Genomic DNA, 18,052 nt, shown 5'->3' on the forward strand with positions numbered 1-18,052 from the left:
ATGGAAATAGTTTTTAGAAACAATAAATTTAAAACAAAATTTTACAAGTCCATTATGATTTTTAAAAAATTGGTTTACTTTTCCTTCCTTTTCTTGTGTTTCTTGTTAACGAATATTTTGTGTTCTATTAAAAAAAAAAAAAAAAAACTTAAAGTACTGTTAAAAATTTCAGTTACAGTAAAAGTCATTGTAATTTAATATTAAATATTGTTTTTTGTCAGGTATAATTTATCTCCTGATGCTGTTTTGGAGAATGTTGCTGTTGCCAGAGCTTATAACACAGATCATCAAATGCAGTTATTGGTACAAGCTGCTGCAATGATGATCGAGTCTCGGTAAAAATACTTTTTCTGTTTTTTTTCTTACAAAAGCAATTTTTAGATACAACTTAAGATAATTAATAAGAAGAAAAAATTAAGGCATGAAAAATTTCTTCTGTTACAAAATAATTTTCCGGCCACAAAATTGCTTAAAAAATTTTTTTTGTAGCGTCACACTTAAATATTATCTATTTTATTTTAAATCTTGATAGTTTCAACTTCTCGAATTGCTCTGCGAAACAAATTTAGAGGATAATAAATATTTTTCTTTTTCCATGTATTCATTCTTCATTGGTAAATAAATACTTCAACCAATGGAAAGTAGAACATAAAATAAAGACATACAGAGGATAGATATTTTTTTATAGTAAGATAATGCCTTTTGCTTTCAATTATATATCCATGAATGCAGGAGGGTGAACTATTTCATTAATATACCAGCAAATTTTGACGATAGCCAATGTTTAAGATTGATATTAATTGACGATTATCAGACACTGCACATCTCTGCAGCAAATGTGTCTGCACAGTAGAGAATGTATTTGTGCACGGTGTGTGAGTCTAAACTATCACGCTATGGGAACAGGGCCATAACCATTTATATTACATCTGTAGGCTAGCTCCAAATATTCTGGCTAATGCTACTAAAAAATGAAAGGTTAACCTTTCAAGTTGTGCAAAACTAAAACATCCATACATTTTATATTTTTTGTTCTGTTTTTGTAAAATGATAAAATATTTTAAAATAAGCTGTTATATATTTTTGCTATTAAATATGTACTACTAATCTTGTTTTTATATATATGCTTAATAGGTATGCATTAATGATTGTCGATAGTGCAACAGCTTTGTATCGTACAGATTTCTCTGGAAGAGGAGAGTTATCTGCAAGGCAAATGCACTTAGCAAAGTTTTTAAGGATGCTTCTTAGACTTTCAGATGAGGTACAATATCCAAACTTTTTACTTTTGCCTCTTGTTTTAATAGCATGAAAAAGCAGTTTTGAGATCAAGTCTGTCTTTGCCTAAGCTTGTACGGCAACTATGTATTAAGATGTATGGCACTATCTCCTCCAGGAAACCATTCTGCTTTAGTAACTATCAAATACTAAGAAACTTTGCATATAGATTATTATCACTACTTTTAGCAAATTTTATGTTTTGTAGTTTGAATGCATTTCACTTTTGAATGGGTCTCTCTTTTTTAAGTAACTGGTTTCAATCGAACATTCTGTGATAAAAAGAAAAATTTGTTTTTTCAAAATTGCCAAATTACCCAATAACTGAAAAAAATGTCCTCTTAATTTTCTGGACAGTAAAAAGTATTGCATTATTGCAAAAAACATGTACTTATTTTTAGACAAACCAAACCATATCATGAACTAATTTTTAAGCACAAAACTTAAGCAGTTTGTAAGGGGAAAAAAGCATTTTATATCTTCCTCGTGAATCTAATATGTAATGAAGTTCTTAAATTACAATGGTGTGCTTACAAAATGAAAGAAAAATCTGAAAAATATTGCATTGTGTTTTTCTTTTTTCATAGTTTGGAGTAGCTGTTGTGATAACAAACCAGGTAGTAGCTCAAGTTGATGGAGCAGCTATGTTTACAGCAGATCCAAAAAAGCCCATTGGTGGCAACATCATTGCACATGCCTCGACAACTAGGTAGGAAATAAACGTTATGCTTCGCCGCACTTTTATTTTTAAATCTTATGTTCTGAATTTTAGTTGATTTTATAAATCAAGTGCTCTGCTTTTGTCTGAAACCAGAATGTTAAACATTTTATCTAAGGTTTTTATTAGTTTGTGTCCAATTTAATTATGAAGATCTACCAGATACAGCAGAAGAAAGTCTTTTTTTTATTATATCAATTAAGGAAATATTTTGAGCAATTGAGGGAGCAATACAATAATGTCAAAACACTTGTATGTAAGCCTCCCTTGTATCTGACCTCCACTAAAAAATGTATGCTTTCCTGAACTTTCATCATTCAATTCTCTCCTTATCCATATGTGTCTTCAGCAAGTTGCTCACAATACTAGATTTCCCAAGCAAAGTGACAAGACTATCATGTAGAGCACATTTCTATTAGTATTATGTCCTGCTGTAATCTCATGACTAACTTTCATTTAAAGACAGTTGCATAACACATCCTGCTAAGAATTCTACAAAATTAGGATATTTATTCGACAGAGTGGTTTGGTTTAAACAAAGTGGTCTTTCATGTTAAAAGTTTTTCTCTTTTTTTTTTTTTTTTGGGAAACTACTATTTCTTAAATTTATGAAACTTTTGTAGCAGTTACAGATTTTCAAACAATATTTCCCCCATAGAAAGCTCTATTTATGAGGAAATGAAAATTATGAGATTTCACATTTTATTAATCAACAAGAAATTGGGAGCACTTGAGGGTTCTCCCACTTTAAATTTTTCATATTTGTCGTTACCATCGTCACTTTCATTATTTTTTTGCTTCATTTGCTTGAAATTGAGCTACAATATCATCAAAAGAATATCTCAGAATGGATAAAATGAAAACAAAGGGCCTCCATTACTTGTACTCAGAACTCATCACTCATCTTCGGTTTACTTCAAAATGTTAAAGAAATTGCAGATATGGATCCGGATCATTAGTGTCAAGATGTACGGATCTCAAATTTTTTTTGCCCAATTCAACTATCCAAGTGTAAAATTTATTACGGAAGGTATTCCCGTCATGATAATAACAGTTTCTTCAAAAAATCATCTACGGTGAAAATATAATAAAGAGTATGATTTATTCTTAAAAAAAAATCTCCGTTAAAATTGAGGAAGAGTTGGAAGGAACGGGTCAGCACTGCATTAATGCTTAAACAGAATGAAAAATTATTTCTAGCTTGCTCGGTATATGTAGGATACAGGATACAAGAGCGTAAAGCTGCTACTAGATAGGTTAGAAATAATTTTTCGCATTTTATTTCAGCATAAATGCAGCGCTGACCCATTCCACCCAAATTACTCTGACCGACGGAATAATAAAGCCGGGAAAACTTTTACAAACTATAAATAGAGAATTTTGTTTCACTTTTTTTGAAGGATGTCGAGAAAAACCAAAATGAAGAATAACAGAATCCCCAAAGTAAAAAAAAAAAGTCTCAGATGGCCATTGGCTTCTGAAAGGATACCTTATAATTTAAATAGGGAATAAAACCTAATTTAAACGGAACTTAAAGAGTCTTTTATTCAAATATTTAAGAATTTTTAGAACAGAAAAGATCAGTCAAAAAAGTAACAGATGCGGATACAGATCTTTATTTTTCCTTGGATATCCATGGATACAGATATCCAGAACATCACTAACCTGAACCACATCATTTCAAAAACTGGTTGCTTTGGATAACAGGGATGAGAATTTTAGTAAATTGGCATTTTCATGAGTGGTAATAATCTAATACACCAGTTTTTTCATAAATTTCCTGTCTTACTATTATTGCCCAAATAGTAGGGATTGATATGCACTCAAAAATACTGTATTTTAAACCAAAGTTACCAAGAGATGATGGTGCATATAGTCAAAAAATAATAAAATTGCAACATGCTCTGAATTGAATTTCAACTTAGACATTCGCAAGACTTTTTTTTTCTTTTCATGCAGCTCAATAATTGGACCACTATTAACACCCTAATTTTTAAAATAGTCTTATGGTAAAATTTCCAATTTTAAAAAGGCAGGGAAAACCTTATTCATCATGGAATTCAGCCACATTTTAAACTATGAAGCATAAATGTTGTATCCTATAAGTATCAATATGTGTCGTTAATCATTCCTGTTTCTTTATAGGCTGTACTTAAGGAAAGGCAGAGGAGAAACAAGGATCTGCAAAATTTATGACTCACCATGTTTGCCTGAAGCTGAAGCTATGTTTGCTATTAATGCTGATGGAATCGGAGATGCTAAAGAATAAACTAAATATTCCATTTTTGTTTTCATAAAACATTTTGTATATAGTTCGTGTACAGCTTGAATTTTTTCAAGTGCTTCAAAAGACTTTTATTCAACAGAATTAATATTTTAAAATAAAATTGCTTATAAGCAATTGTTATGCTCTCCTCATTTATTGAAGGTTAAATAACAAAAAATTAAATGTCATACAGCTTATTTTAACTTTATGTTCACGCTAAGTAGGTCAATGTTGGTAAATAACATCATATCGAGAGAAACACACTAGATATTTTACAGAATAATGAGGGAGTTTGAAGGTTGAGCCATACACTTTATAATGGATATGTATACTACTTATTTAACTTGCATATTTATTTTTTATCTCTAAAAACATTACTTGGAGAAGTGTTGAAAAAAATACAAAGCTGAACTTTTAAAAATAGATAAAAATAATGTTTTATTAAAAAACTAAGTTCCATATTTTTTCTTCCATATTGGTGGTGGTAACAATTCTAATATAGCTGTAGGAATCTGTACAAGTACTACATCATTATTGTATGAGTGAATACATGATATATGCTGCAAAGAAAAAAAAAATATATATATATATACACATATAAACAAATAACAATGTTGATAAGCTAGATTTTATGTAATAATGATACCTTCAATACAAATTAACAGTTAACTCTGGATAGCTCAAGGTCCCAAGGGAACGGCTAAAGCATTCGAGTTATTAGTAGTTCGAGTTATGAGAAGTTTCTACAACAGTCTCAAGTGTTTGGGACCCAATGAAAATCGCATTTTTCAATTTTGTAAAATGCTGCAAGCTCCCAAACCTCTTCTCCCCATAACATCCCAATGATAAAATGCAGCTTTGGAGCCCCAATTTCAAAAATTTGGGAATGGAGAGTTCCAAACCTCATCCCTTCTCTTAACGTCATCAAAGATGGCTAGCAATTGCGTTTTTAAGACTTCAATTCTTAAAAATTTCCAGTTGAGAGCTTCCTTAAATTCATCGAAAATTGTCTTAAAAACACTTTTGGAACTTTAGTGTCCAATAATTTGAGGGTGATAACTTACCAAAATAGCATGCGTGGCTCCACTTCAGGAAGTAAAATCCTATTGTAATGCATCAGGCAATAGTTTTTCCTTTCAGGTGGGCAGTGAGACAGATTGCTTGTTTAAATAAGCATTAAAATTTCCTCGCCACCATCATAAGATATAATGAAAAGTTCAATTTTATTTTTTGGTTGGATACTTTTTCCCTCCATTTGGATAATTTTTGATTGCTAGAGCTTGGCGCCTTTCCGACACTGGCACCGTCATGCCTTGACAACCTCGCATATAGGGACGGAGCGGCCCTGAGCGTGCCTACTTAAGAATGCATTATTTTCAATTTGTTTCACTGCATAAAAATGACATTTTTACTTACTTCATATTTTGTGACCTTTTTAAATGTGTTTTCATTAAAACCAATTTCTTCCACCTCTGACTTTTTCAATCTTTTCTTAAGAGGCTGCAACTAAGAAAAGATAAAAGAAACACATTGAACAATTAACATTATTAATAGTGTAATAAAACAAAAAGCTCCAATAAGTCCTGCAATAAATATAGTATTTCACATGTACTTTTTGAAGAGGAAAAAAAGAGGGACTTTAAGGCAAAACAATTGCTGAAGTTTATTTTCAAAAACTCTTCCTGTATTTCATTTAGTGGATAGGAGAATTCAACTTATATCAAGGATCATAAGAACTACTGAACTTTAAGAATTCTGCTTAAGAATCTGGAGATTAGGATTAGGAATTCAAAAAACAAAGAAAGTAGCCAAAATGCAGTTATTTCAGCCCTCATACCAAGTATGACAATTAAGTTTACTTTTTTAAAGGAGGCAAGAGTAAGGATTGTTTGTAGGACTATGGTCAATATTAGTGCTTGACATTATCAGGAGCAAAAAAACTAACATTAAGATGATATTTCTTTTTCTTTTTTGACCCCCGATACACAAAAGGTAGTTAGACATGTTTGTGTATCTGTCTGTGGTACTCTAGTGCCTAAACGAATGGACTGATTTTGAAAAAGTTTTTTTGTTCCAAAGGTGAGTTGATCAAGAGTGTCTTTAGCTAGGTTGAGTCTTCAAATGACATTAATTAACGAAGATATTAATTAAAAACCTCTAAAAAGTTTTTCACAATTTTTGCAGTGAAAACATATTTAAAAATTTAGAACCAAAATAAAAAAATTTTTTCAGCGTCTGATAGGAATATGTTTGGAACTACTATGTTATATAGAATTTGAACTATAACGTTTTTTTAAAGCATATTTTAAATACGGTTCAGCCTTTATTCGCGTGATTGATAACCGAATTCATTGTTAGCCGACAAGGAAAGAAAATGCAATGATTTAAACTGTTTATCTATAGCCAGTTTATATTTGTTAACAAATAAAATACTTGTAACTGATTTAGAAAAGGCTTTTAAAAGGATCTTCATATTTCCCTCTTAATTCTACATTTATGACTCATTCGGAGTTTTTTTTTTTCATTTTTAATTTTAGTTGTTGAGGGAAATTGCAATGGTCAAAATATTGTCGTAATTCTTAACAGGATAGGCTTAAAATATACCTGTTAAAATTACCGTAGGATTTTTTACCCCCTTCTCAAGATTCAGACTAATTTCTTTCACCAAATACAGTGGACTAGCGGAACAATGTGATCTAACATGTGAGAAATGGATATAATGCAAGTTTTTGAAGTTTAGGAGTCTCTCAGAGCTAACACGAGATTTTTGGGAAGCAAAGCACAGAGGTACGTATAATATTTCTGGTAAGCAACTGAGATTGGCTACTTTCATCCCCAAACTCTTACAGCAAACAAAAATAACCTCCTTCATAATAAAGAAGTCTGATGCACCAAAACAATCTCCATGAAATGCAGAAGTTCAAATGGCCATTATTTCCTTTTTCACGCAAATTTTAACCTGATATGCAGGTCCACTCAAGAGGACATTAACCACGATCTGATCAGCTGCACAATACCACTCATCATCATAAGAATAACTATTACTTCATAGAACAGTAAAACCTCTCAAATGCAGGCACTAATGGGACAAATTTTTTTGTCTGCAATAGAGGGGTGTTTGCAGGAAAGGGTTTCAATAACGTTTCTTGTCTTGAAATTGGGGAATTAAAAATTGTCCGTTAAGAGGGGCTTTACTGTAATAATTATTCTATTACCTTTATCATTAAAGTTCCACTTTATTAGTATTATCAGGCATGATGTATGTAGAGTATTATACTTCATATCTTTCTGTCCTACATTCATTTTATTAATTTAGAATACTGTGCTGTACAATATAATGCCGAATAACATTGCCTTTTAAATACAGTACTTATTTATGGGGGAAATGATAATACAGTGAAATCCTGTTATAACAAACAGCAAGGGAACACAAATTTTGTTTGCTGAAATGGTATTCATGTAAAGTAATGGAAATCAAATTATAACTAAAAATATCTTTGGTTAAAACAGATATTTCGTTGCAACTGGATTTCAATATATTCATTTAAAAATTGGTCAAAAGCATTGCAAGAAGTGTTTACAAGCATCTAAAATAATTTTATATATCATCCGTTCCTCACCGGTGGTTTGTGAGAGGTACAAGGGGGTTCGTGAAAACAATATTGTAATGACGGAATTTTAACATGTTTGTTTGAGATGAAGGCTTAAATTTAAGCGTGTGTTTTGTTCCTCATTTATTCATTTGTTTCTTGCACCTTTAATACTCTTACGTCCAAACATATTTTGTAAATTTAAAGAATAAGTCTGTCATTACAAGGGATGAGTTTTTACTGATTTCGTTGTGCATGATAGAATTAAATCGGTGCCGAAAAAGTTCAACTTTTGAACACAATGTATTTAGATGAAAGCAAATGAATGCTTTGGTCTTCTCAGTAGCTTTTGATTGGAAAATTCAATTAAGCTTGATGTAAACATTACATGAAGCATATGCGACCATATAAAGCATCTTTAGTCAATTTTTGATGGTTAAGTTTCTTAACCATTTGAGTGCGACAAAGAGCTATAGCACTTCTCTTGGGTTAGGTCGAAAATGCGAGAAGTGCAATCGTGCTGCTGTTTATTGCTCTAATTTTCACATTACCTTGACTACGATGTACTTGGAGCTTTTTTGATGAAAAAGAGAAGGAATGTTAGCAACCTAAAAATACCATAGGGAATGAAAGAGACAATCTCTAGCAGTAGGAAAATATGCAGCAAAGTGAAATGGTGAAATATTTACTCTGCTTTAACGCCACCTATCTGATAATATTTTTGCTATGTAATAACATACTGTCCAACCACGGATTGTATGGAATTTTCAAACGTACAGATGAGACAAATCTATCTGAATGAGGAGGAAAAGTGAAAATTTGATGCACGTATTCCGCTCATTTGAATGAGACTCTGCTTTTGCAAAAGCTGACATCGCTAAAAATAATAGATTTGTCCATTTCCGGCTGTAAAACGGATGTTTGTCTTTCCATACAATCCGTGGTCAGACAGTATGCAGTCTAATCCAGTTTTAAAAAAATTACCTCAGAAAATCAAAAAATATGAAAATACAAGCAATTTTCAAAAATTGTTACTCATATTGTAATATTTTGTTGTAAGTCAAATATTATATTTGTGTTATTAAATAATTAACTTCTTGTTATTAACATTTTAAATATTAATTGATGGTCTCTGGATGGAATAACCAAGTTATGTTTTACTTACCTTAGCTATGTTTTGTATTTTGGATAGTTTATTGATTGATATTTAATAATGAATATTAGTAACAGTTGGGATCCTTTTAATACTTCTTTATTTTTGCATTTTTAGTGACTGAGTGTTGATATACAGTTGGGCCCTGATTTATTGAATTCATCGGGATAGAAACTTCCATGCGCAAGGCCAGCTCTAGTACTTCTGCAGCCCTTGGCGATATTGATAAGTGCCGGCACCTCCCATTAAATAATAATATAACAATAATATATTAATAAAATAAAGATAATTGTTAAGTGCTTAAAATTAAAGTGAGTTTTTACTTAAATTTCAAACTGAGTTCTGCATATCCAAGCAATGGTACACACTTTAAATTATCTTTTTTAGCATTGAAGTAGTGCTACTTATGGCACTGAAACAGATATTAATATTTTTAAAAGACTTTTAAATCATGCAATTTGCCGCCTCCAAAGCTAAATTGAATTTCTTCCGAACTATGTTTTGCATATTCAAGCACTGGTACACACTCCAAATTAGTGTTATTATTATTATTATTTAGCAGTGATGTAGTAAATTTTATGACGCTGAAACAAATATTCATACTTTTAAAAAATACGTTTCAAATACGAAATATGCCGCAACTAAAATTTGTCCCCTACCCCAAGAGCAGGACCTGTTCACGCGTTAAATCGGGGTTATTTGTAATATTGGGGTGTGAAAAAAAAAATTTAAAATTGCACCTACCTTATCTAAAATCCCTAATAAGCAACTGCACAAAAATATCCATAATTAGAAAGTGTACACTTTTTATGCAGCATTCCATGACTTATTACACACTAATTAATTTGAAAATTTAAACTACTGAGCAATAAATGCTTGACAATTTCCTTGATTCTTGACTCGAAATAGTTCTCTTTCGACTTATGGAGAGAAGAAAATATGTGTCATTTGCAGCCTGCTGCATGAGATTAGTTTTTAGTTTTCAGGCCATGTAAATATTTGAAAAAGTAAGTTTTAATAGGAGTTTCATTATCGCTTTCTGCATCAGAATCACTATTCCTTGGTTTCCCCATCACCCGTCAAAAATGGCTGTTCTAAGAAAAGTATTTTTCCGCTTCGGAGAATATGGATACAACATTTGGAAAATAATTCAATATTTCCTAACTCAAATTAACAAGAAAAAAAAATTTTTTTTTCAGCTGTTAAAATAATTCATTAATTCAGGGTTTATTATTCAGTAATAGCGATTTTTGCTTTCATTTTAGTTGGGGAAAAAGAAAAATTCGATAAATCACGAAATTGGTTAAATAGAGGTTTGTTAAATCAGGGTCCAATTGTATAAACATAAATCAATTACTAAATAAATTTACATTTTTGAGATTATTTGGTAGAATTGAAAAAACGTTCTTATTTCACTTTATCAGTGATGTAGGAAAAGAGATTGTGTCCAAAACTAAATTCCTATAATGGAAAATTAAAGTTTTTGGCTTGCGTAATGCTAGAAACCAATATTTAATTTAACAATTATGAATAACAGCAAATTAAAAAACGCCTTACTTCGGTCATAACATAACCATAAGATCCAAATCAATAAAATATGTCCATGTAATTGCAATTTAGATCAGAGGAACAAACACATTTAGATCTGTAGCTCTCAATTAAGGCTACTTCTTGAAGGAAATTAAAGAGTTTTAAATACTTAAGAAATAATAAATATTTGATAAATTTCTAGCACTTAAACTTAATATTTGCTAGCAATAATAGATTTAAAATTTGAATTTTTTCAACCTTCAAGTTTTTGATACTGCCTTCGAATATTCATAAAAATCATACAAAATGATTTAGAACGATAAATTGGCTCCAAAAAAAAAAAAAAAAAAAAGGTGAGGTTAATAGATTATTTGAAATAATATTCCATATTCAAATAAGCTAATTTAGTAGTTTAAACCACTTTTTGAATTTTTTTTTCGTTCAATCCCCAAATGCTCTGAGTGTGAATGCTATTTATTTATTTTTTTAAAAAAGTAGCGAAGAAGCAACTACATTTTAAAAGTAGTTCATTGTTGCTACAATTTTAAAAAAGTAGTTGTAGCTGCAGTTAACTACATTTGTAATAAAGTAGTTGTAGTTTGCTACTAAAAAAATGTAGTTTTTCCAACCACTGATCAAGTTGAACAGCTGCATACACAAGCTCAAAAACTATATGGCATTTACCATAATTCTTATGTTCAACGAAGTTGCATAACAAAAGTATTACCTGGTTTGCTTTATCGAATAAATATAAAGAATTTTCGTCACTTAAGATCAATTTATCTGAACAGCAAGCAATTGATGTCACAGGATGCAAGGATATTGACTGAAAATCCACTAACATCTGTTGTTTACACCAGGAAGTGTATGCATTTCTTGCAATTGAATATTCTATTACCTGTAAACATAGTAAAATTTTTAAAAAATAAATAAATATTTTATGATAAAATGCTATAAATACTTGCATAAAATTTAAATACAAATGAACTAAAATAAAATAAACCTGCAAATAGCAACTTTTGCAAAAACAACTAATCTCCACATTCAAAATGCTTGTAAGTTGCAATTTAATTATGAAAACTAGTTAGAAGGATCAAAGTAAAAACTTTGTAGACCAGAGTAGAAACAAATGTTCTATAAATTGCCCTGAAGATCATGAGATTACAATCCTTTTGCATCTTGTAAACATTTCAATTATTTTGAGGATTGGAAACTATTTTGACATATGCTACCAACTAGCTTGAATTTGCTTATTTCATTTTTCAGTTTAAGTTGATTATTATTTTTTTCTTTAACTAAGTTTAGTTATTGAATTATTGTAGTAAACTTTTTTTGTGGGGAACACACAACATTTTCAGCAAATGAGCTCAAAATTGTTAATTTTTTCATTTCATTTCTTTAAAGTTCCCTTTTTTAGGGGGGGGGGGGAGGGCGTTCATAAGCACCTAGTCGAACTACGTTTGAGGTAAATCTGAAAATTAATTTTCTATTTTTTAACGAATAGGAAAATTATTAATCGGAGTGTGTTATCAGAGTTGCACATTTTGGTTTCTTATTTTCTCGCTCCTATTGTAGCCCCCAGTACACTTTTTTTTTTCTTTTAGTGATCCTATTTCCTTAATCTTGAGGTTGGTAGCTATGATAAAAATAATTATAAATAAAATTACTGTGTCAAATAGTTTGGTCAGGAATTGTTTTCTCTGTATTTTAATATGGAGGCCCAACATCAGGCCCAGATATGTGTACCCGCAATGCAGGAGGGCTAATGTCCTTCAGGGTCCAATGGCTCAAGAAATGGGGGGGGGGGGGGGGGGAGAGAAAAACTAGCAACAAGACTGATTAATCTTGCTTGAGACTGATTAACCTTGATCAAGTATCAGAAGATTTAGGTGTACAGTGCTGGTAAAAAAATTGCATCACCCTCGCATTTTCAGAACAATGGGATTATGTGAGGAGCTTTGGTCGACCAATTAACGATGCATGTATGTGAAATTCTGCAAAAACTTATGAAATAAACATTTAACAGCAGGAATCCGATAATTGTTTACATAGATCAGGACTGTTTCCGGGCCAAGGCAAACTGCTGACCCGATGCTTATTTTTCCATTTCTGAACCTGCGTGTGAGTTTAGAGAAAAAAAAATTACTTAACTCAGTGTCAATTTAAGTCTAATGGCAAGATAAAGGTTTTTAAACTGTTGCTTACCAGTTTTGCCCTATGGACAGAGCAGAATTATCCTGGAAAATGACATTTGGAACTGAAGTAAAGTGATCCCGGATAGTAGGAAGCAATTTCTCCTCTAAAATGCCAGTATACACCTGAGCATTTACTGTTCCTTGCACAAAGTGAAGCCCACCAACTATTTGATCAGAAATACATCCCCAAATCATCTGGGATACAGAATGCTTGACTGTGTGTTGAATGCAGTCGGGATGATATTCCTCTCCTTTGCGGTGTGGGTGATACAATTTTTTTTTTACCACCACTGTATGCATAGCCGAGCCATTGGAAAAAACCCCTTTCAACAGCACCCTTTTCCCCAAGTTCCAAACTACTTTGTACCAACTTGCACAGCTATAGATGCTCAGGGGCTCCTGAGCATTGCAAAATGGTGGTTTTGTACAGTTGGAAAGTCACTTTCAAATTCATGGTCTCTAGTAATATATTTTGCTCTTTAGTTCTGGGCTTGAATTAAGTTAAGCCTAGGATTTTTTGTTAAAATAGAAACCCTTATAGCTGCTGTTCTAATTCGCAACTCCAGCGCTCGAATTTGCTACCTTGCGGTGATTTATAAAGCTGCCGAAAAAACTAAAACATTGCCACATTTCATTCCACGTGTGTCTGTTGACTTAAACGCAGGCAGTTTGTTCTGAGTATTTATTAACGCAATCTACGTGTCTTAGATTGCTTTCAGCAACAGAAATTGTTTCGTCTCTTAGTAGTATTCCCGAGCTTCTCAAAATAATGTTATTTTTCCTTATTTCTTTCTAAAAAGTGGGTTGATTGAGAAATGGTGAAAGCGCGTTAACACAAGAAAACTCTGGATTAACAAACTTGGATAACGTTATTTTTTTATTGTTTTGTGTGAATTTGTAAGAATATGGTTTTTAAATCTTAAATTAATTTAACAAACGATATTTTACAGCAGCATTTAATTGGAATAGACAGTATGCAAAATATTTTCTTGAATATATTATCGTAGAACGAAATGAAAAATGTTTAACTGAGAAAGAATTTATTTTATTGCTTTTATTCTCAGCGGAAAGGTTTCGCCAAATTTGTTTAGGGTTATAGTTTTAGTATTGTGCAAGCTAAGTACCCTTGGCGAGATTCCGTCCATGTTAGTTAAACCATTTTTATTTTTTATCATGAGTGGAATAAAGTGGTAGAAAGATTACAGAATTCGATAAGTAAAAAGAAATAATGGTAGATCAATTGAAAAGAAAACTACCACCATATATACATGAGAACTTTGTTGATGATTTGCATAGCATGACATAATTAAATCATAACTCAGAAATTAGAAACATACCAAACAGAAAAATTTAAAATTAACCGATTCGGCAATTTGAGAAAAATAACTCGGCTACAAATGCAAAACAATTAGCGCTAGCCAAGCAAGGCAAAGAAGTATCATCTTCTTTTAACAATAATTCGTGATGTCATATAATTAAATTTTCTAACATTAATTGTTAGTCTTGTCAGGCCACAATTATTATTTAGTTTTATCAAGAATTGATAAATATCGAATTCAACATCGTGGAAATGGCTGCTTAGAACTACGAACTGCGTAATTTGCATTAGTTTCTAACGTTTAGTAATGCTTCTTGAATTCTCATTTCTTTCTACATGGGCCAGAATATCAACAAGACTTTGAAAATTAATTTAAAAAGAATAAAGCGAAAAAATCATGCATACGAACAAAATTTACTAGGCTTATTAGCATTTTCTTCGTTACTAGGTTCGTTTACCTTTTTTGTCCGCCATTAGAAAGTGGCTACAGTGCCCCCTATAGTTGGTTGGAGTTGTGAATTAATTGAGAAAATTGAAACGCTTTATTTGATGCAGAAAAAAAAATTCTTTTCAACTACACAGAAAAATTACCACAAAAAATAAGGGATGAGGCAAATCTTTCATTCCTTCAAAAGGCTGATTTGTGTGAAATTTAAGTTAAAAAAATTAATCAAAATTTAAAATAAAAATCCCAGGTGCAAGCCCTTGGGGCTTGAAGTAATTTTGTGCAAAATTTCAAGGTTGTAGGTGCTATGGGGTCTCCTAGATGCAGGCCCACCGCCCATCAGAGACAGAATTTCACAATTTCTTTGGCCTTAATTTTTTTTTCAAATAAATGGTGAAACAAATTAGATTGTTTAAAATATCAGTCTCTCAATGTACAAGAAGAATTTCAAGGGAGGCATGAGTGTATTAAAGGGAAAGATAAAATATTTTACTTAATTTATGGTCACATGTGAGTATTAAATAACAGTGTCAACCCTATCAATATTTTGACTGATGCGCATACCAACCTCAAATAGATTACCAAAAAGGAAAATTTGTATTTATTCCTTCGCTTCATGGATTTCATATGTTCGAATAACAATATGTGAAAAGCAAAGTGTGGTTTGGTATAGAAAAGTTAAATTTTGTGCCTGATATCATCTAGATTTTTACTATTAAGTAGCAAACGATCTTCATTTTTCCTAAACACATTCAGTTTCCTGTTGTGCTTTTTGTATTAAAATAACCATATACAATGAGAGTGGAGGGATGGATGCCTTTACGCCAGTGTACAAAAGAGGGGGAGAGGGGTGTAAAACCTGAAAAGTTGAGAACCCTTGGTTTAAATTATCAAATGAAGTCAACTGTCCACAAAACTACTATTTTCATAAAAAACTAGATATTGAAGATGTGATGTTAAAATTCCATATCATCGCCTCAGAGCAACAGTAAGATATAAAGGGTGTCCCAAAATTAACGCAAGATTTGAATTTGCCACCATTTTTTCCATAAATTGTTGGCAGCCATGAAAAAAGAACAATTTGACAGCTGAGAGTTTAGGGTTAGTAAAAATGGGTTGTTATTGTACCGTACAGCTAGAGAGAGTGAAACATTTCAATTACTGCATAAGGCATTTCCTGGTCGCGTACTCTCTCATTTCGATCATCAGAATTGGCACCCTAGATCTTGTGATTTAACATTTTTAAATTTCTTCTTATGGGGTTATTTGAATTCAAAGGTCTATGTCAACAAGCCCACAACCACCCGTGCATTACCGTGTTGCGATACCGAGCACCAATAACAGTAACTGCTTGACCAGTATCAACTTTCATTATTTTTGAAACAATTGTTCAATAATGAAAGCGCGTTATTGTATCATATAACGCTCCATTTTTGATTACCCTAAACTCTCAGCTGCCAAATTGTTCTTTTTTCAGGGTTGCCAACCATTTATTGCAAAAATGGCGGCAAATTCAAATCTTGCGTTAATTTTGGGACACCCTTTATTAGTGCTATTTCTGGGATTAGATATCTCACTGTTGCTCTGAGGCAACAATATTTTGCTTACATTTTTACTAATAAATCATGGCAATCTTATTAGCTGAAAGCACATTGCGGATACAAATAGTTACCTTTCGATCACTATACACAACAATTAGATTTTCGGACCTTGAATCAAATTTTAAAGCGGTTGGTTGATGTTTATATACCGGAAGACGACAAATTACCTGGAAAACAGAAAAATATTTTAAACAAAAATACCTTCAAACATAATATTATTATTATTATTTCAGATACATGGGATAATAGCTATAGGGCAAAACTTTCATATCCGGTTTCTGCAAACATTGCAAAGATTACACAAGAAATGTAATAATAAACAAAATTTAACTATGTAACTACTAGCGTTTGCAGGCCTGATGCAAAAATAAAGGGTGTAAAATAGAAAGAAAAAGAAATATAATAAGCATAGATCTTGATGAATCACTAGAAGTGTGAAGTACTCACTTTGTTGGTTTCCAGAGAAAATATTACAACTTTTCCATTATGGCTACCACAAGCTAAGTATGCATTGTTACCACTTAGATCCATCAAGTGAACCTCTTCTTCACAATCTAAACATAAATGGGTATGAGAATTTTTGTACGTTGGTGAACTGTATTTCATATCAGCAGTTACTAAAGTGTGTTCCAGAAGTTTATAGAGGACCATTTTTAAAAAAACTACTAGCTAACTAAATGAGAAAGCAAGACAAAAAAAAAAAAAAAAAAAAAAAAAAACTATGCAAATAAATACTGATGAACTAAAAATAGTAAAATGTTGAAACAACTTTTACTGATCATAGATCTAATTTAGAAAAAAAAAAGGTTATCCCAAAAATATATAATAAACAATGGATATTAAAAGCTGATTTAAGTATCATTCTTCAAAATTTGCATATTACAAGGCTATTTAGTCATGATGCATACATTTTGTAACTCAAATAAAAGGAAACCTGTCTTTCTGTTTCTGAACAATGGTCAAGATGCCTAGAAATGCGCAGTTTTCTAAAAAGGAAATTTTAAGCTTGTAGATGGAAAGTTTGAATTTTTAAACTAAGTCTGTGATTGTGTATTATAAATTTTAAAAATTATTATTTTTGTATGAATATTTATTATGATTTAAGTTGTTTTGAAATTGTTTCTTCTCTTTTTTACATGTAAAACAGGAAAATTCGTTGTCTCTAACCTTTTGGTATGCATTGTATTAACGAACAGTCACCGCACGTTATTACAACTGTGAATATACTGCACATGTTTTATATTTCTACTTTTATACGTTTTTCTAATTTGCCAAAAGAAATGCTTTCAAAATTTTTTCTGTGATTCTACACTCCTAATTGTGTGTGTGTGTGTGTGTGTGTGTGGTACCATTTACTCATAAAACATTCTCAGAATATCTTCTTCAAAATGTTTCCATGAAAATTCTTTTCAAGGAAAGAATTGGCTCATCTTCAATTATTTTAAGAAAGGATAAATTATTAGTTTTGTTTTTCCAATGATGCCTAGTACTTCTTCTGATTAGATGCAGGTATGTGTATGTGTTCAATTTTTTTTTCATTTGGTACGTTTTAAGTTTTATTTGGTAAATTTAAAATTTCCTCCCCCTAAAACATCTAAGTTTTGGGTGCCCTTGCCTAAGGTACTCAAGAAATCTTTTCCTTGCTGCTCTAAATTTATTTTTTAGCAGGAAAAGCAAACTAAATATTTTAAAACCATTTAAAATGCTTTTGAATGCATATTATGCACAGTGTAAAATTTACAAAATCCCATATGTTGCAACCAGGGCTGCAGAGTCGGAAGAGAAATGGCCGACTCCAACTCCGACTCCTGGATTTTGAAATGTCCGACTCCAACTCTGACTTAATTACATATTTATTTATTTTGTTTTTCAAATCCCCATCCTCATGGGAAGAGGAAAGATCACTAAATAGAGATTGAAATATTAATTCCTTTTTATGAAATTTTTGCATTGTATTT

General features: G+C 31.5%; 2 protein-coding genes across 2 annotated transcripts in view; one reads left to right on the forward strand and one right to left on the reverse strand.

Moving 5' to 3' along the window:
• Positions 1-221: 221 nt before the first annotated feature.
• On the forward strand, positions 222-4,265 carry LOC129227733 (DNA repair protein RAD51 homolog 1-like; the record flags this gene model as incomplete). Its single annotated transcript, XM_054862338.1, is given in 4 exon segments — positions 222-335; positions 1,135-1,264; positions 1,866-1,987; positions 4,142-4,265. Coding segments are annotated over 4 exon segments (490 nt in total), but the record flags the coding sequence as incomplete, so codon positions are not given.
• A 424-nt stretch (positions 4,266-4,689) lies between these two features.
• The window catches only part of LOC129227619 (U3 small nucleolar RNA-associated protein 4 homolog), a 76,526-nt gene continuing 63,163 nt past the window's right edge, over positions 4,690-18,052 (reverse strand). The window contains exons 14-18 of the mRNA XM_054862206.1: positions 16,542-16,648; positions 16,166-16,261; positions 11,263-11,433; positions 5,679-5,768; positions 4,690-4,822 (exon numbers count right to left, since the gene is read on the reverse strand). Of these exons, the coding sequence (XP_054718181.1) occupies positions 4,712-4,822; positions 5,679-5,768; positions 11,263-11,433; positions 16,166-16,261; positions 16,542-16,648 (575 nt within the window). The 3' untranslated portion in view covers positions 4,690-4,711. The remainder of the gene's footprint in view (positions 4,823-5,678; positions 5,769-11,262; positions 11,434-16,165; positions 16,262-16,541; positions 16,649-18,052) is intronic.

Source organism: Uloborus diversus, chromosome 8, assembly GCF_026930045.1.
Source record: "Uloborus diversus isolate 005 chromosome 8, Udiv.v.3.1, whole genome shotgun sequence".
Classification (NCBI taxonomy): Eukaryota; Metazoa; Arthropoda; class Arachnida; order Araneae; family Uloboridae; genus Uloborus; species Uloborus diversus.